Source organism: Ctenopharyngodon idella, chromosome 10 (genome assembly GCF_019924925.1).
Source record: "Ctenopharyngodon idella isolate HZGC_01 chromosome 10, HZGC01, whole genome shotgun sequence".
NCBI lineage: Eukaryota > Metazoa > Chordata > Actinopteri > Cypriniformes > Xenocyprididae > Ctenopharyngodon > Ctenopharyngodon idella.
In genome coordinates, this window is record NC_067229.1 from 45,004,780 (window position 1) to 45,032,136 (window position 27,357).

The following is a 27,357-nucleotide window of genomic DNA, read 5'->3' on the forward strand; positions in this document are numbered from 1 at the left end:
AACTACAGGAAATCAATGACAGTGAGGTGACATGTTTCTCTGACACGTCAAATAAGTTCCCATGTTCATGACATCGTCTTAGCAGCGATGGTGCTCTAAAATCTCCACATTGACAAGCCAAATACACTTCAATATAACATAGTTTTGCTTAAATATAGGCTATTCAGGATATTTTTGGAGGCTCCTAACATTTCCTTTCAGAATGGTGGTAGGTGTCAAGATATCCTTCTAGGATACTCTAAAATCTCCACATTGACAAGCCAAATACACTTCATTAAAACATATTTTGAAAATACATACACTAACGCTTTAATATATTTATGATAAAGGTCTTTTTGGAGGCTCATGACAAATATTTCCTTTCAGAATGGTTGTAGGAGTACTAGACATCCTTCTAGGAACAAGTATACTCTAAAGTCTCCACATTAACAGGCCAAACACACTTCAATAAGACATATGTGTAACACATACAGACTAAATCTGCAATATACTCATGATAAATGTATTTTGGAAGCTCCTGCATGAAAGAAATCCCCTCAGAAGACCGTTATAAGTGTGCTGGGCATCATTTAAAGATCATTAAACTCTATCGTTCCCTATTTAGTCGATCGTTACGTTCTTCCGTTTCACACATTATCAAACACACTAAATATAATCATTAAATATAGGCTAAAATATATATTACAGACAAATGTTGTTCTCAGATCAACGGACCCCTCGTCGTGCCATCATCATCTTCAGAGATTCACGCGCAGCCAAAAATCTTATATAACTGCGAAAAATAACTGCCACAAACAAGTCACTGGCTGCGCGCGACGGGCTTCAACAGAACGCGAGTATATTAGAGTATATATAGCGCGCGAGAGGGCATGATTGACGTGTCCAGCGCGAAAAGTTCCATGACACCGGCAGCTCAGTCAAACTCGCACGCGCTGCCTGGAACTTTTCATGCTGAAACGTCAATCATATTCTTTCGCGCGCTATACTGCACTCGCGTTCGCAGTAACTTTTCAGACCAGAACCGAACGCCAATCATACTCTCTCCCGCGAGCGCACAGAACAGAGAAACAGCCTTTCGCTCTTTTAACAACGGACCGCTACCAATAAACTTTTTTTCCCTGAAATGCAGCTCACCTGACTGGCTGAAATGGGCATTTAAACTTGTAACGGGTACGTACGGTAGCCTATATTCCATGCACTTTTCTTTTAAAACGAAAAAAACTTCTGTACTCACCTTATTCCAATACTAAATTGAGAAGACGAAATCCTTGAAATTAGCTATATAGCGTTACCCGTGGCGACTTTGCGTGCATAAATATTTTTTTTTTTTTTTACTGATGCAGAAATAAAATTGACTCTTTTTATCGATAGTCCACATGTAAAGTTTAGTCTTCGCATCTCGTAACTCCTGCGCGTGCTACCAGTTTACTAAAGACGACATGTCGCGTTAATTAGACGCAAGAAATTCTACCAGCGCGTGACTGATAACTGACAACAACTTTCTTGCATGAACTACAAGCACTGTCAGCGACAACACAGCATCCGAGGAACAGAACGTATCCGCTGCTTGTTAAAAGTCTGGCCGCGCGCTGTCTTCATTAAAGAGATTTCCCCCCTCATAAATAAAACTTACTTTTCCCTCGCTTGGCTGTCGGACGGTACGTTGTTACTCTTGCCTTTGGCGTACATGCTTGCAGAGAGCTCCGATTGTCACGCACCTGTCAACCCATCACAGCCTCCCCGGACACAACCCCGTCACCATGGTGACTACAGGAGCGATTCCTCTCATTGGACAGAGCGCCGAGAAGGAACGCCCATTTTGTTGGGTAACTAGCGTGAGTGACAGTTACTCGGCCCCGCCCCGACAGAAACACAACCCCTTTCTTATCTCCGGCACTCTTGTCTGTGGAACACACACACATACACGCACTTCGTCTTACCCGGCACTGAGGGGAATTTGAAACCGTACTGAGAGGGATTTTAAACAACTGGCTGTTCCCCTCACAAGCAATCACACCCTCTACTGTCACTGGCCAAATTTAAAGTGATATGGCAAATGTGGAGCGGATTCTTCAGCTTCTGTATATACTGTGGATTGAAATAAGATTATTTGGGCCGTGAAAATCTCTTTTCATAAAGTACATTGATAACTAATGCTTTTCATAGTATCTGTTTATCTTCTAAAAAGTTGATGAATAGCACTATAGCAGTTTAGACGGCAAAATACAACCTAAAAAAGGAGAGATATGCTTTACTTCTGCGTGTGATAATGTTTGTGGCAATCTAAACATCCCTAATGTGTTTTATGAATCAGCTAATAATTAAATTCTGTGAAATATACTTAAAAATGATAAATGTATGGTGGATATTTCAAATAATGGATTTATATGACCTGACATTTTCAATCAGAAATTGTATTTTGATGTTTAGAAATTGGCTTCATTTTCTTATCTGTTTGTGTTTACACAAAGCTTACATAATCGGATCATCAGAATATTCTTGTGCATGTAAACACAGACAATGCCAACATCAAATCAAAATGGACTTACATTTTTACTTACCTGTTTACTTTCCTAATGCACATTCCTCATGTTATTGTGAATGATTTGTTGATTGCATGATTTTCCAAAGAAAAGAAAATGTTTTTATAAACTGAAAATATACACTTTTCTGAAATGGCTTTCCTAGTCCACCATCAAATCCCTATTTTTTTTTTTTTTATTGAATAACCTGTTTCACTCTGGAATACCCAAAATTATGGAAGTAAAATGGCTGATTTTATACTTTTAATCTCACCTAGTTGGTAAGAGCCTTGCCTACTATACAACTTATTTTTTCATGCATATTATATATTTTCCTACACATTCTGTTATATTATTATAAATAATTAGCCCTCTCTTAAGTCCTAGATACTTCATGTTGCTAATGTACTATTAGCTACTATTATAACTTGTCTATAAGACCTTTAAGGGTCCTTGTTTCATTCCCTTCCTTCTTACTACTAAAAAGTATTTTTAAATACACTAGATCGAAATGTGTGTTGCATCATCAAATAGTCTGTTTTGACCAGAAATGAGCATTAAAAATCTAATAGCTAGTAATAAATGCGTCAAGTCTTTAGTTTGGTAGAAAATCCCTCGTTGTGGACGCTGATCTTTTCTCTCTTCGGTTGTGTATATTATTTTGGCGAATGTTTTAACTGCTGTCTGTCCTCTAATGTCTGCGCTGTGCTTTTTTCCAAAGTGGGCGGCTTGAAACCGCCTGTGCTGAATAACATTGGCTGTTCCGTTTCACCCCCTCCGCGCTCAGGATCCCGGAAGTAGCCGAGTGAGATCATGGTAAGACAGAGCGATAGAGCAGTTTGCGCTGCTGTGGATGTTCTTTATGACAGTTCCGAGTCATACAGCAACAATGTAACATGTCAGACAGTTGGCGTTTTAGAAATTATAACAAAGTCAAAGAACGGGCATTGCAGTTACCACAGCAACGTTGCTGCTGACTTTATAAATAGGGGCTCTCGAGAGCTGCACGGTTGAAATGCCACGAGCGCTGATGCTCAGACTGTTTTGCGTCCTTCTTTATCTTTATCTGTGCTTTAGTATTCGAGCTCAGTTCCATTAAGACGCCATATAACGCTTTATGTAACTTAAGTGTCATCAGTAAAGGGTGTTCCCTGAAAACATGATCTGATTCAGGCTATACAGATTCAAGAGGCTGTCATCATAGTTGAGTTGTCGTGAAAATACAACGACATATTGAGTTTAAATGTGATTTGTGTAATTTTTCGATGTTAAAATACGCCCCATCCAAACTTAAAAAACAGAGACAACTGCACGTTAAACATGCATGTTAATAAGAATAGTTTATAAGTAAATCCTTAATGTTAATTTACAAAATAGTGGAAATACTGTTATTCTGTGGCTTTAAGTAATACAGTAATTGTTGTCAAACAAACAATACGAGATTACAACTTGTTTCTTAGAGCTTCTACTTGTACCACGTGACCGCTGTACCACCTGACCCCTGCAGATTGATTTAGGGCCGTTTTCGACACCGTTTTCAACTGAAAATGGAAAACTTTTTTTATTCAGTTTGGCCGTTCAATTATACGACAATGGCGTTTTAGGGGCCTGAAAATGCAAACTTTTGTAAACGGGTTTCAAAGTGCATGTTTTTGAAATTGATACCGTTGTCGTCTCCGTGTAAACTACAAAAATGAGAATTTGTGAAAACGGTGACGTCAAGCGCATGTGTATTACGTGGTCGGTCTATAGGTGTGTAGTGTTTCTTTACAAAATGACATCGCCAACTACTGGCCTGGCATGCTTAATACAGCGTTTTTGTGGGGGGTTTTTTTGTTGTTGTTGTTTTCGCAGATCTGTGTGAGTGGGGAACATTTTGACAATGGTGCCGTCTATACACGAAAAAAAGGAAAAACTTTTCCGTTTAGTACATCATTGTCGTGTAAACGCACCCTTAGGCGTTGATAGTATTGCCATAGAAATGCATAATTCCCAGCCCGAGGATGTGAACAGCTATGAGTAGAATGTTATGGTAATTACGACAACATTGAAATTGACCAATGTGTGAGTTGGGGGCGGGACTATCTTTTTGGCTGACCAATGGGGGTGTGTTTTTGAAAACCTGTGTGAAAACAGTGCTGTATCTGAAATCTTACTATTTGAGTACTAAATTTGATGAAAATAAGTCTTTAAGTATGCTAGTGTGTTTTATAAATACATTTCTGTACATGCTATATTTGCCATGTTGGCCTATGACCTACTAACAACAACCAATGAAAATTATTCTTTACCTCTTTAGTCACAAGACAGTAAAATTTACTAAATACCCTACACTCTAAAGGCCATTCACACCAAGAACGATAACTGTAACGATAATAATAGTAGCATCCACACCAATGAACCATAACGCTCTGTTTATGTTAAGTGTGCGCTGTTGTCTTGTCGCCAGCGGCTTTAAATACTCAAGCTCATTAAAGCAGGATGGATTCTGATTGGCTGTCAATGTTTTTATCATTCATCAGCTGGAAAAAAGTCATTCTGAAAGTGTTTCCAATGATGTTGTTTCTCTGTGCCGTTAGCGTTATAGTTGTGGTGTGGACTCTTTTTACATATAGAATGATTTTTAGAACTATATCTTTATCATTATCATCATAGTTATCGTCCTTGGTGTGAACGGGCATTAAGAATGGTGCACAAAAAGTGTACTGATAATATGAAGAAATTTTCTGTATTGATTTTTCAGTTTTTACCTGTATTTTGAATTACGCATTGCATTGTGTTAACGGAAATGAACACAAACTTAACAGAAAACTACCAGTACCTTTTCTGTTTTTCTACAGATTTTTAATCGGTTACTATATATATATTATAATGAGTTACTATTTATTCTGTTTATTCATAGTAACAATCGGTCAGAGGTCACTCTTCCTCCGCAACTAGACTTGTGTGTGGCCATTGATGAAACCAGTTATTATACTTTCTAAAGTTTTAAATATGGATATTTTTCTTACAAAAACCCATCGCTTCACTTTAGAAGGCCTTTATTAAACCTCTGGAGCCGTATGGATTTCTTTTATGATGGATGGATGCACTTTTTTGGGCTTCAGAATCTTGTGCGCCATTCATTACCATTATAAAGCTTGGAAGAGCCATGATATTTTTTTAATATAACTCCGATTATGTTCGTCTGAAAGAAGATAGTTATATACACCTAGGATGGCTTGAGGGTGAGTAAATCATGGGATCATTTTCATTTTTGGGTGAATTATCCCTTTAATTAAGATTCGGTAGTACATTATTTAAAGAATTGTCCTTTCCCCACATGTCAGAATTGGGCTGTAGCTAGACGCAGAGACACTGCTAGTCCACCCAAGTGTGTGCACATTTTGTTTATTGCTTCACACGCTTTAATTAATCAAGCCATGTTGTGTCCATTTAGTTTGGAGTTGTAGATGCTCACTAAACCGGCTGATCAGTGAAGATGTGAATAAATGGGTTTGTTTGATGTTTCTCATTTCTGCTTGTTCACGCAGAGGGGGTGAAAGAGGCACGAGCAGGAAAGGGCCACTTAGGGAATCAACCGTTTCCTCAGAGTAATTGAAGCCAGAGCCGCTGTTGTGATCCAACAACCTAAAATTGTGATGGAATTTGTGTTTCAGCAATTCTAAATCTGCCTGTGGATTTGTTGAGAGAACTTAAAGTAAGCATAGAATTTACTGTCTTAATACAGATTCCTGGTGTAGTTGTGCACAATTAGCATAACTGTGCATGTTGTCCCAATGATTGTTCCTTCATGATCCAATCAATTCCTGATGGATTAAACCAAGATGTGTCCATTGCATGTTATCTTATCTCATATCCTATCGTACCCAGAAGTAAAATGTGTTGTGAATGGCACTTCATGTTGACTTTACAATGTTCATGTCAACAGTGAAAAGTCATCTTTGGTTATTATACATTTAAATGTGATTCTTCTTACCCTCAGATGGCTGGTGAGAAAAACTCTGCGTCATGTTACTTGGATGAAAGGACCTTCCGGCTTTGCTGTCAGCTCTTTCTCCAACACTCTGAGACCATCCAGGATGGCTGGAGCTGGGAGCAGATCAAGGTGAAGTGAATGTTTGAGTAACTCCACAAAGTCTGGGCCTACTTGTTGTCCTTAGAGGATTAGAATGAAAGAAAGAACTTTTAAAGGTGAATCTCAAAAAACATGTCAAGAAAGAAAGAGTTTTATTTACAAAATGAAGAAAATGAAGCCTATTTTTAGATTTTTTGGCATTTTGACATTACTGTTAACGACAATTCAGCACTTTCTCTCTCCAAATTCTCATTATTTCTCAACTCTTTTTAAGTTCTCACTGCAACGTCTGTTAAAAATGACTGTGATATAATTTTTTTTACAGCACATTTACATTGAATTACACATATGCATTTATCAGGTGTTTTTATCCAAAGCAACTTACAATAGAGGAACAGAAACATTTTCACTTCATTTTTCCAATTTTTATTATTCCCGCCTAATAAGGAATGCACAAAAAAATGGGGCGAGGCCTGGTTGAGCTAGTAATGTGTTTAATCTCTGGTAAAAAAAAAAAAAAATTATGGTAAGGGGCGTGATATTTCTGAAACACGCTGGAAGCAATTGACCAATCACAACATGCTGGTTCAGCTGACCAATCAGAACACACTGTTTTTTGGAAGGAGGGGCTTCATAGAGACAGGAATTAAACAGAGCGTTACTGACAGACTGGGAAAAGAGGTGCTGCAACAATGTGAAATGTGAAAAATAATGTGTTTTTTGAACATTCAAGCATAAAAACCTATTCTAGTAGAGCCCAAATACAAAATCAAGACTTTGTATAAGGGCATAATATGGCCTCTTTAAAAATACTTTATTGGTCTTCATTTAAAGGCTAGTGCTACCATGCGACAAATGCTACCATGATGGGAAAATGCATGTTCATAGACATTTTGTTTATAGATGTCTAAGATATTAGTCTATAGATTAGTCTATAGTCTATCTTTTAAGGGAAAGTGTATATTTAAGGTCTCATAACTGTAACTTCTACCATTTTAAATTTTTACTCTTTTAAATCACGTTTTTGCCTTCACTATTTTTTTAAATGGTCCTGCAATGTGATAAAATGTAATTTTATATAAGCATGAATATTCCAAAAAATGTGTATTTAAAAATTGTATATATAAATTACATAAAAATTGTATATATAATTTTTTAAAATATAAAAAGTTTTTGGCTAAAATATATCTCAGATTTGTTCTTGACAGGTTTCCTGAGATTCATTTGGTACTCTTGTTTCTTCTACATGCCAGTGTTTTATGGTAATCTTGTGTTGGTTGTGACTTGACTTTGTTCCAGGGCACTAATGAAGGATTCATGAAGAAGACTGTTCTCACCTCTGTAAAATCAAGCCTGTTGCACAAACAACATGGGTGTTTCATGCAGGCTGAAAACATGGAACTTCTGACAGATGACATTCAGGTAAGACAAGTCTCACTATTACTATTGCTCAGGATTAGTGATCTGAACAACCCCTAACACTAAGTAATGACCTTTGATGAGTAAGTCTTTTCGTTTTACCCATTTTGGTCGTATAAGCGTACTGTCTCTGAACTGGGGGTGGTTCTTGGATGGAATGAGCCAGTCCGTTTATAAACGCTAACAAAATGGGCCACCGAAAACGAAAACTGACCTAAGTGTTTCCCCACATACTGAATCAATTACCTGAAGGAAACACTTTAACTAAATCCTTGCTTTATAACCGTGCCGGGTTTAGTTTTGGAAAAACTTGCTAATGTTGGCATACGCTTTTATGTGACTGTTAAGATGTTTATGCTCTTTTGTCCATCCGCGTGTTTCACACACACACAGTCGTTTAGCTTTGTCTGCACCCTTCATGCATTTCCATTTGAGGGGGAAAATGGTTGTGAGTGACATCTTTAAACTTTAAAGAGTATGCTTGATTTTTAAAAAAACAATCTTTGAAGTTAGTATCAGCAAAATATTTTGATTGGTATGCCGGTCTAAACGATCTCCTCCAAAATGGGGTTGTGCCTTGTAGTTGATTTTTCTTTACCTCCACTCTCAGCCCATTTCATTAGTAAGCCCTTCCGGCTGATTGCAAATGACTCGACTTCTTGCATATTTACATTCAGCTCACACACACTAGGGAAGACTCGACACCATCTCCTTTCATGAAGGAGATTTTGCCATATTTCATTGCCATTGGAGAAAGCAGTTTTTGTTTTTATGAATTAACTGATTATAATGCAATCCTTCCGATATTCTGTGGTTAGGGCTGGTCAGTTGCACTAATTATTAATGATATTCACTACTATATCTTAATATATGTACATTACTTGCCCTGTAATAGCATTTTTTTTTTTTAAAAATCAAAGTAACTATCATCTGCAAAGGTAGCTAAATTGCTTAGTCTAGGAAACATAAGCGGTGAAACTCCTTAAAATCACTGTGATTATTCACAAAGTTTATATTATGTTTAATATATATTAGTCAAAATCTGCAAAGTAAAATTAATGGTAATTAAATGTAACCAACCATGTAATTTATCATCTTTTATTAGAAAATTAAACATTTTATCAAACTTTGATAATTGGCTTAAAGGGATAGTTCACCCAAAAATGAAAATTATCCCATGATTCAGTCCCCCTCAAGCCATCCTAGGTGTATATGACTATCTTTTTTCAGATGAACACAATCGGAGATATATTTAAAAATATTTACATTTTGAAGCCAAAAAAATGCATCCAACTATAAAAGTAATCCATGCGGCTCCAGGGGGTTAATAAAGGCCTTTTGAAGTGAAGCAATGCATTTTTGTAAGAAAAATATCCATATTTGAAACTTCAAAATCAACATGTTGAACGATATTCACTAACCCGGCAAAGTTTTGAATTGGATTGTCGTTTATTCTCTTTAGCATGCAGTGTGAAGTATTTCGCTCAGCTCTCTGATCATCCCGATTTTATTTCAGTGAGTGAAGAACAAATTTGTACTTGCGTGCGTTGTGTATTATGTATGTTATCATCGTCTCTGACAGACATCGTGTTAAAGCCGCTCAGGTCGCCATTTTCTCCCTCTTCTCGGAAAGCGATGACATAGTCAAAACATCCGGTAGTGTGAGTTTTCCAGGAAATGCCTGACTCGGACCTCTGCTTCTCATAAATACTCCCATGTGTATTGTGCACTTTATTTTTTTGACAGACATCGATGTTGTGATATTCAAATGATATGGATTTGAAAACTTGTAATGGATCGTAAGGTAATAATTATTTATTTCTTAGCTGGCAAGTATTCAGTGAAGTGATTGATGTCCATGAGTGTGTTATGTCTATCTTTTTAGTTCTAATATTCCAACCGACAGCCAGCCTAAGTTTCTGACGGACACGATAATGTGCGTAAGAGGTGAACTATGTTTGATTGTTGGGTAATTATAAAACGTGCTGGAGACGTTTGAAATGCTTTTTGCGTAGTTCATTATACTTATTTTACGGAATGAAGTTTATTTCGTGGCTTAAATAAATGACATGTTACTCAGAGACTGACATGTTTGGCTGCCGCAAATTCATTGAAATTTGAAAATCAAGTTTGTTTTTTAATCAGGAAAGGAGTGGTTTTAATGCACGAAGTTGTTCTTATTGTCTCTTATAACTCTTATATATTAAAATATTTTATTTAAACCCATGAAAATGCAGATCCTGCTGTAAGTAATAGTGAAAAAGTAATACTTTTTGTTCCAATGTTACCCCTTAGCATATTTTGACTCATATATAATTTATTATATAATCAAAATCATTGAGTATATATAATAATTATTAAATATATTGTTTTTTTTCATGACTTAAGCACATTTCTCTGCAGATGCTCATTACTGTAATGCAAATATTCTGATTCTTATTGTTGTAATGCAAAAATATTTTTTTATATTATTTAAATTGTAAAGTATTTTTATATCATTGGTAGTATTTGTTGTAATTTTTAATGTATAAATTATGTAATATATATATATTTATAATAATAAGAATTTTGAAGGGAAAATGAACTTAAATCTCAAGCAAAACATCTTGATAGTTTTATGCAATTCTTTACTCTCTAAAAATAAAGGTTCTTTATTGGCATCAGTGGAACCTTTAACATCCACGGAACCTTTCCATTTCTACCAAAGGTTATTAATAGTGGAAAAAGGTTCAAAATGTTCTTCACACTTAGAAAAATGTTTCTTTTTAGAACTGTTCTTTGGGGAATTGAAAATGGTGCTTCTATGGCATCACTGTGAAAACACCCTTTTGGAACCTTTATTTTTAAGAGTGTATGCTAATTTCTTATTTTTTCATTCTTTTGCTTTTGAGGTGAAATGTGAACTGAACATATTTTTGTGAGATTTATACATCGCTGATTAATTTCTGATACACCGAAGAAAAAAAGACCAGCATTGTCTGTAGTGATACCAACTCAACATCAGCATCTCCTTTGTTTACCCCCCAACATTCTGAAGTCTCATGTGCAGTCGTGCTACAGCGCACGTCACCTGACATGCCCTGCATAAAAGAACATTTAGAAAACTTGACCTTGGTAAAGACTGTTCGGCAGCAAGCAGTAGCTTGCAGGCTACAAGAAAGACTCTTTTTTCCATTGTTCAGGAAAGGAAGAAAAAAAAATTCCAAAAAGATCTGTGGAAGATTAGGGAAGCCAGGAGCTTTTTTCTTTTTTGTGGCATCCTGTTTTGAGTGGTGGAATTCTTTTAGGGAGTGAATAAATGCCTCACTCAACAAAAATCTATCAGGGTTAACCCTTTCAGTGCCACACACCTGATTTCTCTGGAACTATGTTCAATGTTACTCTTTGTCTATGAGCACCTGTACATGAAGAGGCCAGTAAACAAGAATAACCGTCCTTCAGTATGTTTGTAGACAGTAGATTATTTATATATTATATATATATATATATATTAGTATATATTTAACAAAAATATATTTTATATATAAAAAATATTTGTATATGTAAATATTTCTTAAATATATACATGTATGTATGTTTTTTTTATATATAGATAAAAATACACAGTACACACAAGTATATTATGTAAATACAAACTTTTATTTTGGATACAATTAATCGCGATTAATCGTTTGACAGCATTAAATATACCTGTCAACAAAAAGGTGTGTGTGTGTATATATATATATATATATGTGTGTGTGTATGTATGTATGTATATATATTATATATGTATATATGTGCTTTTATTTTGCGATATTACTGACTAATTATTTGCAATTAGCATTGTTTTTCACTTTCAGAACAGACTAATTTTTGGGTCTCGTCCAACCACTAGAGCTTCTCGTAGCTGCTATATAACCACATTTAAGGAAGAAACCTTTATTTGTTCCTCAAGAGATGCACCCAGAAGCAAAAGGTATTTTAATCCTTTAAGTGCGAAGAATGTAAACGGAATTACTAGGATAATTAAACCCATAATTAGGGCTTATTTAGGTTAATGAAAGAGCCCATCCTTCATCAGCCTCTGAAATTACCCAGCCAAACTCGGGTATTCAGGTAAGCGAGAGGAACGTCTTCGACTCTGCTATTGCACGTCCAGTATTGATCTTCCTTTTGACAGTGAAAAACGGAGTGCGTATAAAGTGTATACCTGAGCTCATGGCTCTGTTAGATCCTCTTTAGATGATGCTATTTAAAGCGTCTGCTGCAGCGTGCCACGCAGCCCTTTTCTTTCCTTGTGTGTTTGTGAAGTTGAACAGGTGTCGTCGTTTAGCGATTGCACCGTTATGTCTGTACACCTGCTTGAACATAAACACGGCAGCATTTGAATGACAACAAACGGCGGCAGATGCCAGTTGTTGTTGCTAGAAACACGTTTCAAAGTTAATAAACGCCCCTTTTTAAACTTGACCTTTTGAAAATTTTAAGCGTGTTCTGCAGGCGCACGCACAGCAGCTGAACTTTTGTCCTTTATTTGAATTCCAAATGCAGTCGAAGAGTCAGTTATGCAAAGGTTGAATGAGAGCTGTGAATATTCGTTTTGCCAAACGAGTTCCTGCCACGGCGAACCTGAAATTTAATGCGTTTTCTGCTAGCTTGTTTGAGCTCTCGTTTAACTCATCATCTCACACATTATTTTACACCCTCTAGGTGAAGATATTTTACCTTTCAATGCTGGTACTGTTTGGAAAAAGCATGACGTCATTGTTTATTTGACCTGCCTTCCCTCTATCCAAACTCTTTCATTCCTGACAGACGTCGGATGTGAAACAGTAGTATTGTCTCTCAAGACTGCGCTTGTATGGGAGGCAGGAGATGTTATCAGTGAAGGCATGGATGCGTGACGAATCCTTGAGCCTGCATTGAACTTGCCAGGGATACAGCCACCGCCTCTGGTGATCCAACTTGTCGCTCAGACACTTTCGCTAATTAAACCTGCATGTATCAGTGTGGACCGCAAAGGCCATAGTGATGTCGTAGCATCTCAAAGCCACCTCCATGTGACTGAAATCACGTCACAGGTGCCATTTAGGAGTGCTCAAAGATTTTTTTATTATAAATTATTTCTATTGCAATCCAGCTATTGTTTTGTTAAACCTGTGTGTGTATATAATATATATATATATATAATAAATATTCAGAGCAATATTTTTTAAATGTATATACAATAAAAAAATATCATGATCATCATCAATAATAATACTAATAATATATTATTTTGTTATATATTTATAAATATGCTAAATATCATTATTAAATAATAATAAAAATAAATATTAAAATATTCAATGTCAAATTTATTATTAATAGTACCTAACTACATTAAAGCTATATAAGAGTGCAATATTATATTTAATATATTTATATATATATATATATATATATATATATATATATATATATTATACTGAAGTTACAGTATAAGGATGCAATATTTTTTTTTAATAATAAAATAATATAACAATTAATTAATAATTTATAATTGGATTATATTATGTAACATTTAATCAAAGAAGTATTTATCAATAAAATAGCATAACACAAAGGTTTTCATGCAAAATACTGCACAGAGACTCAAATCAGTGAACAGTTTCTTTTTGAATTTGTTTATTTACATTGTCTTTTTGTACAGCTGTACAAATTAACCAATTTACTTAAACAAATCTGACTGTCCAATTTGTGACAGCAATATAGCCTTGTGTTGTACTACATTGCTACTTTTTGGTGAAAGTTGCCTGTTACTGGAGAACCTACAATGTGATGTAGTCTGTAATGTCTACAAAGTGTAGTTACAGTAAGTTAGTTGTAGTTGCTCCCCAGCACAGTGGGGATGGTTGTGAACTCCTCCCTGGTATGACGCCACCCCTTCCTGTTTATCTGTGTTTGTGCAAGTTGCAGCGCACTAAACCTTTATTCCACATTCTGACAGCCAATTAATCACCAGGGGTTGCAGGTCGAGAAGGAGCAAGAAAATCCAGTGCGCACCGCCCGATGAAAGGGAGGTAACCTTGGTAAACAGTCTGCACAACATTTGTGCATGTGGACCCACTCGAGGGTCCTGTGCTTGATGCCATTAGTCATGTTCCACAACACAAAGGGTGGAGTGTATAAACTCTCTCAACATGTCAACAATATCCTATGAATGAAGGATGCAAGAGGAAAGCAAAAGGGTAAACACATTTTGTTGCCCACTTAGACTGTTCAGGAGGTCTCATTTTCATCAGTCAAGTTATGGAAAGAAGAATGAAGTCACATGCTGGTCAGTGAATCACTTATGTATATCGATGGCTGGGCGGTGTGGATGTAAGTTGAGGTTTGGTATCACGGCTCAGGGTTTATGACGAGTCTGCACATGCATCATTGATCAGATATGTGATATGGCTCCATTCATGACTTCTTGCAGGTTGAAGCGGTTTAAACAGAATTAGCCTTTATGTGGCAAGATGTCATATCTGTTGTATAAGAATAGTTTACCCAATAATGAAAATGTATTCATTCATTTATTCACCCTCATGTCGTTCCAAACCTGTATGACTTTATTTCTGTCTTTTGGAGCGAAGAAGGAGAGTTTAGGAGAATGTTCTGGCGACTCTAATATGCTTGCTCAAGAAGCATTTCTTATTGTTATCAATGTTGAAAACAGTTGTGCTGCTTAGTATTTTTTACATTTAGTACATTTTTTTTTTTTTTTTTTTTTCAGGATTCTTTGATGAATAGAAAGTTCAGAAGAACAGCATTTATTTGAAATAGAAGTCTTTTCTAACATTATAAATGTCTTTAGCATCGCTTTTGATCAATTTAATGCATCCTTGCTGAGCTAAAATAACTAGCAAAAATAAAAAATAACTGAATTTGATCTTCAATATTTTAATAATAATAATAATAATAATAATATCATTTGATTACAATAATAAATGTTATGTAATATGTAACATAATATACATTGTATAATATTATATTTATATTATTATTACTGTTAATGTTAAAAAATACATATTTTTGTTAAAATATACAAGGACAAATTCATTAATACTAGCTACACTGAAGCTATATAAGGGTGCAATGTCTTGTAAATATTTAAAATAATAAATATGAATATAATATAAAAATGTGTCCTTGCCTAATAAAATAATAATTTCTTTAAAAAAAAAAAAAAAAAAAATCTTACTGACCTAAAACTTCTGTGTATGACAATGAGAAGTGTGAACATTCTGATAAACTTCTTTTGTGTTCCATGGACGGAAATAATTGATACAAGTTTGGAACGATAAAGAAAATGAGTAAATGATTACAGAATATTCATTTTTTAGTGAACTAATCCTTGAACTTAGTGTGTTGTCTCAAAATTTGAGACTTGATATTCATTTATAGCAATCTGCATCCTTTATTTTTGTCGCATTTATGGCTGCATCTGTTTCATGGAATGGCATGAATCTCTCTCACTTTCTATCCATTTCTCTGTCTTGTTTTCTAGGCAAACGTTGAGGATGAAACGGCTGGAGTTCAGGCAGTATGTGAAATTCATGCTGCGCTGCGCTATGAATACCACGTTCTGTATTCTTGCAGCTATCAGATCCCCGTCCTCTATTTCAGAGCCTCAACGTTAGGTACACAACTTTCTCTCTCACTGCATTTCTATCATTAAACTGCAAAGTCTTGTTTATATGCTGTCTCCTTCCCTTATCAGTGTGTGTATTTCAGAACCCTCTGTGTTCTGCTTTCTCAAAGTCTGGTTTTATGTGCGCTGCAAAAACAGACTCAACATTTACACTGAGATCCCATCTCGACAGGAGTGTTTTGAGTTTTGAGAAAGCAGGCAGAACGGTGACTTACGCCTGTGCTCAACAAAGTTTGACTTTGTGCTGTAAATACATTAATGGCTGCCATGTAAACATTTTTGGAGCTGTTATTGAGCAAGTTAGCAAATACGGACATGCAAGCATCAACCATTTTAAAGTGATCACTTATACAGACTGTAATCAGATTAGAAAACCTTCTCATTACAGATGGGAATCCCCTCTCTCTTGAGGAGGTGTGGAGCAATGTTCATCCAAACTATAGACAGAGACTACAGCAGGGACCCTGGGACACGCTGACCCAACAGGTAACGTGTGTGACATCATGACCGTACTGAATTTGTTGTTTTGGCAGTTGCTTTCTCAAAATCAATTCGCCAGTGTGGTGAGAAATCAAGTCCCCCCCAGGAATCGGGTGTCCTTTAGGACCCCGAGTGGTTCAACAGACTTTTAATGGGTAGTATTTATAACGCCTGATTATAATTACTGCAAAATCACGTTATGATTTATATCATTTAAAATATGTTACAATCACCATTAATGTCTTTTAAATGACATGGTTCATCATATACTAGGACATAACTGAAGCTATAGGTTGTGAAATCAAGCATTTCTCATTCTTACTGTTTTTTTAGTTAGCTTTTGTACTAGCACAGCATACATCTACCTGATTAGCCTGCTAGCTTAGCTTATATTATATTATGTATGTTTTTTGCTTCCAATATCTGTTTCCAGTTTGTTTTATTATGCAATACATAGGCATTCATTTTATATCAATCATGTTGTTTGTGCACTTAATGTAATAAACATCATCAACTTTTGATTAGGCATTACCGCCTGGGTCCTAAAGGATACCCAATTCCTGGGGGGAGGACTTCTCATGACACCGGCTTTCCACAGTTTCAAAAACTCCAGTTTGTAACCAGTTGTGTGTGTATATATACAGTGCCACTTGAAAGTTTGTGAACCCCTTGCAGAATCTGTGAAAATGTGAAAAATTTTAACAAAATAAAAGAGATAATAAGAAATGCATGTTATTTTTTATTTAGTACTGTCCTGAGTAAGATATTTTACATAAAAGATGTTTACATATAATCCATAAGACAAAAAAATAGCTGACTTTATTAAAATGACCCCATTCAAAAGTTTGTGAAACACTGATTCTTAATACTGTGTGTGGTTACCTGAATGATCTATGACTGTTTGTTTGTTTTGTGATGGTTGTTCATGAGTCCCTTGTTTGTTCTGAGCAGTTAAATTGCCCAGCGTTCTTCAGAAAAATCCTCCTGGTCCTGCAGATTCTTCAGATTTCAAGCATCTTTTGCATATTTGAACCCTTTCCAGCAGTGACTGAATGATTTTGAGATCCATCTTTTCACACTGAGGACAACTGAGGGACTCAAACACGACTATTAAAAAAGGTTCAAACATTCACTGATGCTCCAGAAGGAAACACGATGCATTAAGAGTCGGGGGGTGAAAACTTTTGAACAGGATGAAGATGTCCAAATTTTTCTTATTTTGTTTAAATATCCATTTTCTTTATTTAGTACTGCCCTTTGGAAGCAACAGAAGATACCTACATGTTTCCCGGAGACAAATTAAGTACAATGTATCTTGATCTTCAAATTCAAAAAGTTTTCACCCCCCATCTCTTAATGCATCGTGTTTCCTTCTGGAGCATCAGTGAATGTTTGAACCTTTTTAATAGTTGTGTTTGAGTCCCTCAGTTGTCCTCAGTGTGAAAAGATGGATCTCAAAATCATACAGTCACTGCTGGAAAGTGTTCAAATATGCAAAAAATGCTTAAAATCTAAAGAATCTGCAGGAACTGTAGATTTTTTTCTGAAGAACAGAGCTCAGTTTAACTGCTCAGGACAAACAAGGGACTCATGAACAACCATCACAAAACAAACAAACAGTCGTAGATCATCCAGGTAACCACACACAGTATTAAGAATCAATGGTTCACAAACTTTTGAACTGGGTCATTTTAATAAATTCAGCTATTTTTTTGTCTTGTGAATTATATGTAAACATCTTTTATGTAAAATATCTTACTCAGGACAGTTCTAAATAAAAAATAACATGCATTTTGTATTATCTCTTTTATTTTGTTAAAATTTTTCACAGATTCTGCAAGGGGTTCACAAACTTTCAAGTGGCACTGTATATATTTGGGCTGTCGATTATGGTAACGCACCTGTCCCGTCCCAGACCCCTGTAGGTAATCTTACATTTCATGAAGTTCATTGGTGACGAATATGATGCAGGGCAACAATTCTCTTTGTGATGTAGCCTGTAAAATGCAGTTAGAATGGTCCAAAAAGATATCAGGGCAAAAATGCCTCTGTATGATTTTTTTTTTTGTCTCATATTTATATCATTTGATATAGTTAAGCAATATCACACGAGTAACGAGCGCAATATCACGCAAGTGCAGTATTTGTCCCAAATAGCACAAGTGCAAATGTGATATTGATTTTACACAACAGTTCAGTAAACAAGTTAATATCCTGTTATATTTTAGACACAATATTGTCTGTTTTATTGTCTAATTTTTGCCAACAAAAATATTACCTGTAAAGCCTGTTGTGCATCTCCGAGCAACACATTGGTGTTTCGTTTCTGAATGAATCCACGTTTTGAGCGAATCAATCGGGTGAACCAATGATTCAATGGCCCATTCATAAAGAGAGCCATTTACTTCATTCCTGAATGAATCAGCCGTTTGAACGAATCGAATGAATGAATGACTCACTGACTTACTCATTTAGACCTTTACCGCCACCTACTGGCAGTTTTATTTTCTTATTTAGAGTAACACTTCATTAAAAAAATGATAATAATTTCATATTTTGGGGATAGTTTGTCCCAAAATGAAAATTCTGTTAAAGAAGATCTTTTGAAGAATTTTCGTAACCAAACTGTTTTGATCTGTAAATATATCTAAATACCAATTCAGATGCAGATTCTGAAAAAAAAAATCTTGGCCCTTAAAAGCAAGGGCTATTGGCATAAAAGTTTGTGTAATAAATTATGTTGAATCAAATAAAATATGTCTTTCTAAAGCTATGTCTTGTAATGTCTACTTGATGCTTTTCTCATTTAACACAATAATGACTTTAAATGATCTTTTGGGGTAATTTCTCAGCCAAATTTGATGTGCGGTTAATTAAAGTAATTAATTAGATTAAAATTTGTAACTGCTTGATAGCCCTAATATATTGGCCTGTGTGTGTATGTGTATGTGTGTGTGTGTGTGTGTGTGTTATTTTAAAATAAATGAGTAAAATATTTAAAAAAAAAAAAAAAGTTGGGAAGATGGGAAAATGTTGTGCATCAAAACCTACAGTTTAAATCCATCCTACTATAGCTGTGATTGGTCGGTTTACATGCCAATCAGATGGCTGTTCCTGTCTTAGTGGGCGGTTCTTGGCCATAATAGGCTGCAACGTGGACTAAACTTTACATTGATAGCTGGTATTCCCTCCTCGTAGATCTCATGGATTGTATGGGAAAACTGACTCCGGTTGTTTAGTGCTGCTTGCGAGGGATGCAGATCCGTAGGCGTGATTATGAATGGATGGAGAGAGTGGAAAAATAGAGGCAGAAAAAGGCTGATTGGAGGCAGTGGAGGATATTAGAGGAGAGGGACCGCAGTAAAAGCAGAGGGAGAGATTCAGGAAGGGTTGAGGGTCTTGAGGTGCTCAGGAGATGGAACATTGCTGCATCTGACGCAGGTAAACATGAGTGACTCACATCAAGGCCTTACGAGCAGTGACGCCAATGGACTCTCTCTCTCTCTTTATCTCTCGCTCGGTCTCTTCGCTTTCCTCTCTGCACAGTCTGTTTTTGCCCTCTTATATCTCTCATTCTCCTCTTTATCTCCCCAATTTTCTTAAACCCTAATCGTATTCTTAGCATAACCAATAATGGAGGTAGATAAGTAGATTAGGACAAGGCAGAACTCACTTGAGGACCCAATAAGGCCTCAATATATAACGGTCAGTGAACAGAGTGTGAACATGTCATCTAAAACTATACACTATATGCTTCCATGAAGAACATCCATTGAACCTTTTCATTGCACAAATGGTTCTTCATAGTAGAAAAAGGTTCTTTAAATTATTTAAATGTTCTTCACACTAAAAAAAAATGTTCTTTTAAGAACTGTTCACTAAAAAGTTCTTTGGAGAGCCAAAATGATTGTTCTTTATTAGCATCTAAGATTCCATGAAGAACCTTTAACATATGGAACCTTTCAATTGCGCAACAGGGGCCGTATTCACAAAACATTTTATCTACCACTAAGAGTTCTCCTAAATAGCAGTAAAAGTTCTTAGCTAAGAGTTTCTTTTAAAACCTATTCACAAAGCTGCTGAGACCAACTTTTACTAAGGAATAGAGAAGAAGTCTTAAGCTGAGAGAAAGGGCAGGGTTGACCCATACACTGTTAAAAAAAAAAAAATTTGGACGACGCACCTTCACTCTCTTTTATTGTAGATAAGTGAAGCCACCAATATCCAAATATGGTACTGACATCTTGGAACCCAAGTCTGCGCAGTAGTGAGCATGAAGTTGAGCTATAAATCAAAATATTTATTGCATTTATGAAGAAAAGACTCAACTCTATCGCCTATTGCCTCAGTGGTGTACAGTGTCTTGGTCGGATTGCCGGCAACAGCCATTTTAGTATCATTTGGTCTTAGTGACTTAGGAGTAGTCAAGAGGACTCCTAACTTTTCACAGATTTAGGAGCTAGTTATAGCGCTAAAATGCATTGTGAAATACTCTTAGAGCAAAAATTTTGGATTCCTAAATTTAGGACTGACTCGCCCTTTTTTTTTTTTTTTTTTTTTTTAAGAGTTTCTGATAAATTGGCAAGTTAGGAGCTACTTTTAGCCTTAAGATGTTTTGTGAATATGGCCCCAGGTTCTTAGCAATGGAAAAAGGTTCTTTAGATTATTAAATGTTCTTCACACTAAGAAAAAAATGGTTCTTTTAAGAACTAATCACTAAAAGGTTCTTTGGAGAATCAAATTATTGTTTTATTAGCATCTGTGGTTCCAACATGCATGGAACCTTTCAATTGCACAAAAGTTTTGTTACAGTGAATAAAGGTTCTTTGGGGAACCTAAAATGGTTCTTCTATGGCAGTGGTTCTTAATCTTGGTCCTGGAGTTCCCCAACACTGCATACTTTTGATGTCTCTCTTATTTAACACATGTAGGTTACATCCGAAAACTGAAAAATGCTGCCTTCAGAGGATGCATTCCAAGGTAGGAAGGCATCAAGGCAAGTCCAAATCCAAAGTTAGCTTCATTTCCTGTCTCATGAAATTCCTTTATCTGATCGATTTTTGAAGGCAGCATAGATGTATCCTTCACTGCCTTTGATATTCCACAATCCTGTGCTTTCCATTCTGTGACAGTTGAGCTAAAAAATAAAGATGCCGTCTGAAAGTTGCGGTTGGTGATCAGTTTGTGTGTAAATGTACGTTTTTCACCAATGTTTTCTACTTTTGATGTCATTTCTAGCGAGAAATTACTATTGTAGTAATTAAATATTTGCTTAGTTCTCACCAAAGCGCGCGCTATTTTGCTGTAGATCATTAAACCGTTACGCTGCCTCAGACGTCTGTCCGAAATCAGTTTCGTGAGGTACCTTCGTGCGCAAACGCTTCATGCAAAGTCATTGCCTGGTAGGGCAGCGAGGCAACAAGTCAGCTGCCTAAGTTTTGGGATGCAGCCATATGTGAGGTCTTGGAGTTGACGCATAGGGACACATCTAAAATGTGCAGTGCTGGGGGTACTCCAGAACCAAGATTGGTAAACATTGTTTTATGGCATCACTGCGAAAACCTCTTGGAACCTTTATTTTTAAGACTGTGTGTGTTCTGAATGCGTGTGTGTGTGTGTTTGGATTTTAATAGGCAAATACTTAAGAATCAATGAATGGATCATTATTACAGTGATTATTATGTTTCTAGCATGTTTTATGTTTGGCAACAATTCTTTTAACCCTGAAAGATGGAGTGTGTAGCTTTTCATTTCCTAAACAACCATGTAGGAAGACCCATCATGGCCATATTCCAGGATGACAATGTCAAGATTCACCAGGGTTAAAATTGTGAAAGAATGGTTCAGAGAGCATGAAGAATCATTTTCACACATGAATTGGCACCTCTGAGTCCAGACCTTAACCTCAGTGTAAGTTTTTGGGATGTGCTGGAGTAGACTTTACAGAGTGATCACCTCTTCCTACATGGTTGTTTAAGAAATGAAAAGCTACACACGCCATCTTTAAGCGATAAAAGAATTGTTGCTAAACATCAAACAATAATCACTGTAATAATGATCCATTCATAGATTCTTAAGTATTTGCTTATTAAAATCCAAACAGCGACTTTTTTTTTTTTGGCCGGGCAGTGTATATATACACTCATATGTATTTTTTTATATATATGTATTTTTTATATTTTATATATATATATATATATATATATATATATATTACACACACAGGGCTTGGCATTAACTTTTTTGCTCACCAGCCCATGTGGCTAGTGGTTTTCCAAAGTCACTAGCCACTCAGCATTTTCACTGGCCACAATTTTGCTGTTGGGAAATTACATTTTATATGATTAAAGTTGACTTTGACATGCTAAAATTACTTGATTTTGAGTCATTTTACTTGATTAGCTAGATTTAAAACCCTTTCAAACTTTCAAATGCAGATTGACCACCAAAATCAAGACTAGGCCTACATGGCGTATCAGGTGGTATGTACGGGTGGCCAAGGGGTGGGTGACCATAATATGAGAAATTTTATAATTGTTATTATTTTTGTTAGGCTATATAAAAAGAACAAAGCAGCAAATTACAAACACTTTTGTTGTTTGATTAAAATTAATGACAGACAGGTATTTAATTGGGCTGCTGGATGCATGTACTGTATGTAATATACTGACACATATCCAGTATTTACCAACCTGTTTACGTCCACTTAAGCCATAACCGACTGTATTCACGCGAGATACTCCACACGATGGACATTTTGTGTGTGCATGTATTTGACTATTCAGGAGATCTGATCGCGCGCGTGCGCGACAGAGAGCTTCTGTTGTGTGTCATTCAATGCGATTCCGCCTATCCCGCCTTCACTAACTGCAAGTTAATCGATAACAAATTGTGATCGGATTGTAATTTTGTGCTACGACAAGCTTGGCTACCTTTGATTAGGCTGTAGGCTGAAATTATATTCAACCCACCAAAGTGGCTAGTGGGAGTGGCTGTCTTACCCGCCACAGCTGACATCTACCCGCATTTTGGTAGCCCTGTATATATATATATATATATATATATATATATATATATATATATATATAATATATACACATGTATAAATATTTTACAGAAGTTCCTATTTCAACAGAACAAGACTCTGAAGTGCAGTGTTTAGTCTCCACGTTCACAACAGTTTGGTGTGCATAGTGATTCAGCCTGTTCTCCCATGAGGCCTGTCGATGAAGTCATAATAATTGACTGACCGAGCTGGAATCGTGCCGGAGTATAGGAACACTATGGCATTGCTATTCAAAAATAACCTGAAAAAGTCCAACTCTATCCCGCTGATGCTAACAGTGAGGTGTCGTCGAGGGAATTTGTAGAGTCAGCATGTCTTTGGTGCTTGAACGGTAACAGAGCAATGGATCCAGACAGTTGATGTTGTGAATTTTAATGCAGATGGTGACAGTGCACTGAGGTTGTTTTTATTTGCAGAGTAGAGGAGAGTTTTAAGGTTTTGGATGACTGGTTTAAATGGATGTTTACTGACAGCAAAGTTTCTGTTTCTGGCACCCTCTGACCTTGCAGTTGTCTTCAAAGTGCACACTTACACCTTTTCCACCAAAAATTATTGTTCTGGTTCTGGAGATGGTGCTCACAGTAGCGTGTTTACCTACCATGCAAAGCATGCAATTATGTGGGGCCCCGCGGGCTTGGGGGCCCCTGTGATTTCTACTGAGGGGGACCCACATAATTTTTTTGACCCTCTTTTTTTGATGAATATTGTTTCAGATCAGGTTATGGAAGTCAGATTGTGAACAGTTTCTTGATAATTCAATAGTAGTTTTTTATTGTGTTCAGCTCATAATATCAGATTGTTCCACTGCCTTTGCTCCAAACCTCTTCCTAAGTATGACTTCTTCAAATGCTCCATAAGAAACTCTCCATGATGGTGTGGTATAATGGGATAGGACATTCCTCCATCTCTGCTGTGCATGAGTGCCCTCCAGTGTGCGATACTCATTCGAGAGTGGCTCAGCAGGGTGCCAATGAAGACCATGTGTCACACGGCAGATTTGCTTAAGTCTGCCTCGTAATTTTCTTTTTAATTTATCCAAAGCTTTGAGCTTAATTGAATTCGGGTAGTGAAAAGTATCATGTGACTATTTAACATTGAGTTAAGATGGAAAAACACATGTTGTGGCACTGGTTTAATGTCTGTGTTACAGCGTCTGACAGTGAAAACCTGTTCCTAATAAAAAATGAGGTCAGAATAGATATTAACACAGAGCTGAACGATGTGTGTGTGTGTGTGTGTAGGAACATCCTTTACTGGGCCAACCGTTTTTCATGCTTCATCCATGTCGCACTGAGGAGTTTATGAAACCTGCTCTGGATTTGGCACAAGCTGAAAACAAGTGAGTTTCTCTCTGATGCAGCTTTAGTAGTCATGCATTTACATTTACATTTATCACATGCTTTTTTCCAAAGCCACTTACATAGCATTCAAGATACACATTTTGTCAACTCACACATTCCTTGGGAATCAAACCTATGACCTTGGTGTTTCCAGTGTCATGCTCTACTGTTTGTACTATACGAACACTGTGTGAAATCAAATTCACTTTCAAGGAAAGTCTGTTCACTCGGCGGCCATATTTGCAACGCCTCCAGGCAGCTATTTCGGGCATCCAAGACCAAGTCCTATCTATTTGAATGGAAGAATCCTGAAATCTGCTTCCCGAACTTGCAATTAAATAACATATTTCAAATCAGCAACAAAATCTGACATTAACTGTCCCATAAATGTTGTTTCTTATGCTCAAATAGCATTTAAAAAAGCGTATTTTTCAGGCTAGATGAGCCAATGCGCATGTGGTTTCTATCTTAGGTTTCTATGGAAATCGGAGCCTCTAACAGCAGCTGCAGTGACGCAATGACTTGACCAATCAGCGCATTGGCTCTTTTATTTAGAAGGCGGGACGTATTCCACCATATTATGCATTGCAGTTTCTCCCATTCATCAGTAATAGAAGTATAGAAAGAGTACTATATCTTCCTATATCTATAGTTTTTGGTGAAATTCCATCGGCAGCATCTCTGACTTGTCGTTGGATACCATGGAAAATATGTTTCAACTCGTCCCTCAGTAAAAAACTTCCAATGGAATCCTAGTAGGCAGACAGCATAATGAATAAATGTTTAAATTATCAAACTAAAATGTTAACATTTGACTTAAATATTACTTATGTTAGCATGAAACTATGTGATGGAATCACTTGCTAACCTTTTCTGTCTTGTCTGGAACAACCAAAAAATTAAACCCGATTACTTTTGGTTAAAATCTACACAAGTATAGTAGGTAGAACATGTCGTAACTATCCATAAAGCATTGGAGTTTTAATTTTGGAAATTTCAATAATATATAAATTATTTATATTTTATATATATTTATAATATTTGAATTATATTTCATTTTTATAAATTGCATAATAGTTAAATGCAATATTTAATCAATCATTTAATAATTTTAAATTAAAATAAATTAATTATGGGGGTGCTTGTGAGCACTTGCTTAAACAAATAAAATACAATCATTTTGTGTTTTAATTCTACTGTTTATCATTGAATATACTGTAAGCCTCAGGAAACCAAGCTTATATCCATCAATTTTATCATTAGCAACGTCCACAAAAAAAGATGATTTGTATTTGATTTTTACAACTCAAATTAACATTTTAACTATAATTTATGTACATGCTTTAATAAAAAATGTAAGATTTACATTTCTGCTTTTAAACCCTCCAGAATACTTGCCCCATACACTTCTATTTTAAATGAGGGATGAATCAACATTATTTTCTGTGGTAATGAAGAGCATGCTTTCAATACAAGTTTTATTTAATCTAGAAATGTTCCTTTTAACATTTTAAAATGGTGTTATATCATCTCATTGTGTTCTATCTGTCTCATTTAGCTCTAAATGTTAATTTTCACATCTGGCATATCCATCGATTTAACTAGTGAGATATGATTAGATATAAACATTTTTTCAAATTGCAGCACTGCAGTGTGATTATCTCATCTGTTCTCAGAAGGGTGAACTATATCGTGACCTGGCTCAGTGTTGTTGGCCCTGTCGTTGGACTGGACGTCCCATTGAGCTACTGCACTGAGGTGTCCGCTCCAGACTGAAGCTCCATTGGTACCAACCTGCTCTGCTCTTCCTGTCTGTCTCAGACTCCACTGACCCAGAGGATGTGAAGAGGACACCTGTGACCCAGCTGAGGGTCTCAAAGGTCCCAAAGAGGGTTCAAAAGACTTGTTAGCAATGCTTGAACATTCAAGACACCAAGTCTTTCAGAGCATTCCTGAGCTAGCCTGTGAAATTAATGTATTAATAAATTGTACTAAAATAATTTATTCATGCGCTACCATTAAAAATCTTTGAGTTCAGTAAGACTTTTTTTTAAAAAAGTAAAACATTTATTTATCAATTTATTGATCAGAAGTGTCAGTAAATACATTTATAATGTTACAAAAGATTTCTGTTTCAAATAAATACTGTTCTTTTGAACTTTGATTCATCAAAGAATTATTAAAAAATATGGTTTTTCATCATGGTTTCCACAGAAATATTAAGCAACATTCAACATTGATAATAATCAGAAATGTTTCTTGAGCATCAAATCAGCATATAAGAATGATTTCTGAAGGATCATGTGACACTGAAGTAATGATGCTGAAAATTCAGCTTTGATCACAGGAATAAATTACATTTTAAAATATATTCAAATAGAAAACAGTTGATTTAAATGTTAATCATATTTCACAATATTACTGTTTTTTACTGTATTTTTGATCAAATAAATGCAGCCTTGGTGAGCATAAGTTTTAAAATATTAATAATATTTCACATTTTTTATTGTATTTTTGATGAAGTAAATGCAGCCTTGGTGAAGTTCAAAATAAGTTCTTCTTTCAAAATCTTACTGACTCAAATTTTTTAATAGTATTGTTTACAAAATGAATGGTGCTTTAATTAATTTTTTTCATTACCAACCATAAAATGTCCATATTAAATGACGGGTATGACTGAAATGCAGTTGCTCAGTTGATGCATGTAGCAACCTGCATTCTGCAGTCTTTTACAGCACCTTTTGTTCAGGATATGTATGTGACAATATCATCAAATTAAAAGGCAAACCATA

The 27,357-nt window shown here is 35.9% G+C and overlaps 2 protein-coding genes across 9 annotated transcripts in view; one reads left to right on the forward strand and one right to left on the reverse strand.

Annotated features, from left to right (window-relative positions):
• ssbp2b (single stranded DNA binding protein 2b) overlaps positions 1-2,599 on the reverse strand; it is a 78,308-nt gene extending 75,709 nt beyond the window's left edge. For 2 of the 6 annotated variants that reach the window (XM_051908904.1, XM_051908899.1), the window contains exon 1: positions 2,562-2,599. In XM_051908904.1, the coding sequence (XP_051764864.1) occupies positions 2,562-2,584 (23 nt within the window). In that variant the 5' untranslated portion in view covers positions 2,585-2,599. Of the gene's footprint in view, positions 1-1,234; positions 1,590-1,633; positions 1,868-2,561 lie in introns of those variants that run through there. The other 4 variants (XM_051908898.1, XM_051908903.1, XM_051908901.1 and 1 more) reach the window with 4 other exon arrangements.
• Positions 2,600-3,290: 691 nt separating this feature from the next.
• On the forward strand, positions 3,291-27,357 carry atg10 (ATG10 autophagy related 10 homolog (S. cerevisiae)). 3 transcript variants are annotated; one of them, XM_051908907.1, is made up of 8 exons: positions 3,291-3,338; positions 6,056-6,222; positions 6,508-6,630; positions 7,900-8,022; positions 15,536-15,668; positions 16,068-16,165; positions 24,467-24,564; positions 26,242-27,357. In XM_051908907.1, the coding sequence occupies exons 3-8, from the start codon at positions 6,508-6,510 to the stop codon at positions 26,339-26,341; spliced, it is 675 nt and encodes a 224-aa protein (XP_051764867.1). In that variant the 5' UTR covers positions 3,291-3,338; positions 6,056-6,222; the 3' UTR covers positions 26,342-27,357. The 3 variants fall into 3 exon arrangements, with proteins under 3 accessions (XP_051764867.1, XP_051764866.1, XP_051764868.1); XM_051908908.1 differs by lacking the exon at positions 3,291-3,338 and adding an exon at positions 4,089-5,749; XM_051908906.1 differs by lacking the exon at positions 6,056-6,222.

Coding starts and splice junctions, on each gene's coding strand:
- atg10 (XM_051908906.1), top strand. Junction 6,631..7,899: donor GGAGCTGGGAGCAGATCAAG/GTGAAGTGAATG, acceptor ACTTTGTTCCAG/GGCACTAATGAAGGATTCAT. Junction 15,669..16,067: donor TTTCAGAGCCTCAACGTTAG/GTACACAACTTT, acceptor TTCTCATTACAG/ATGGGAATCCCCTCTCTCTT.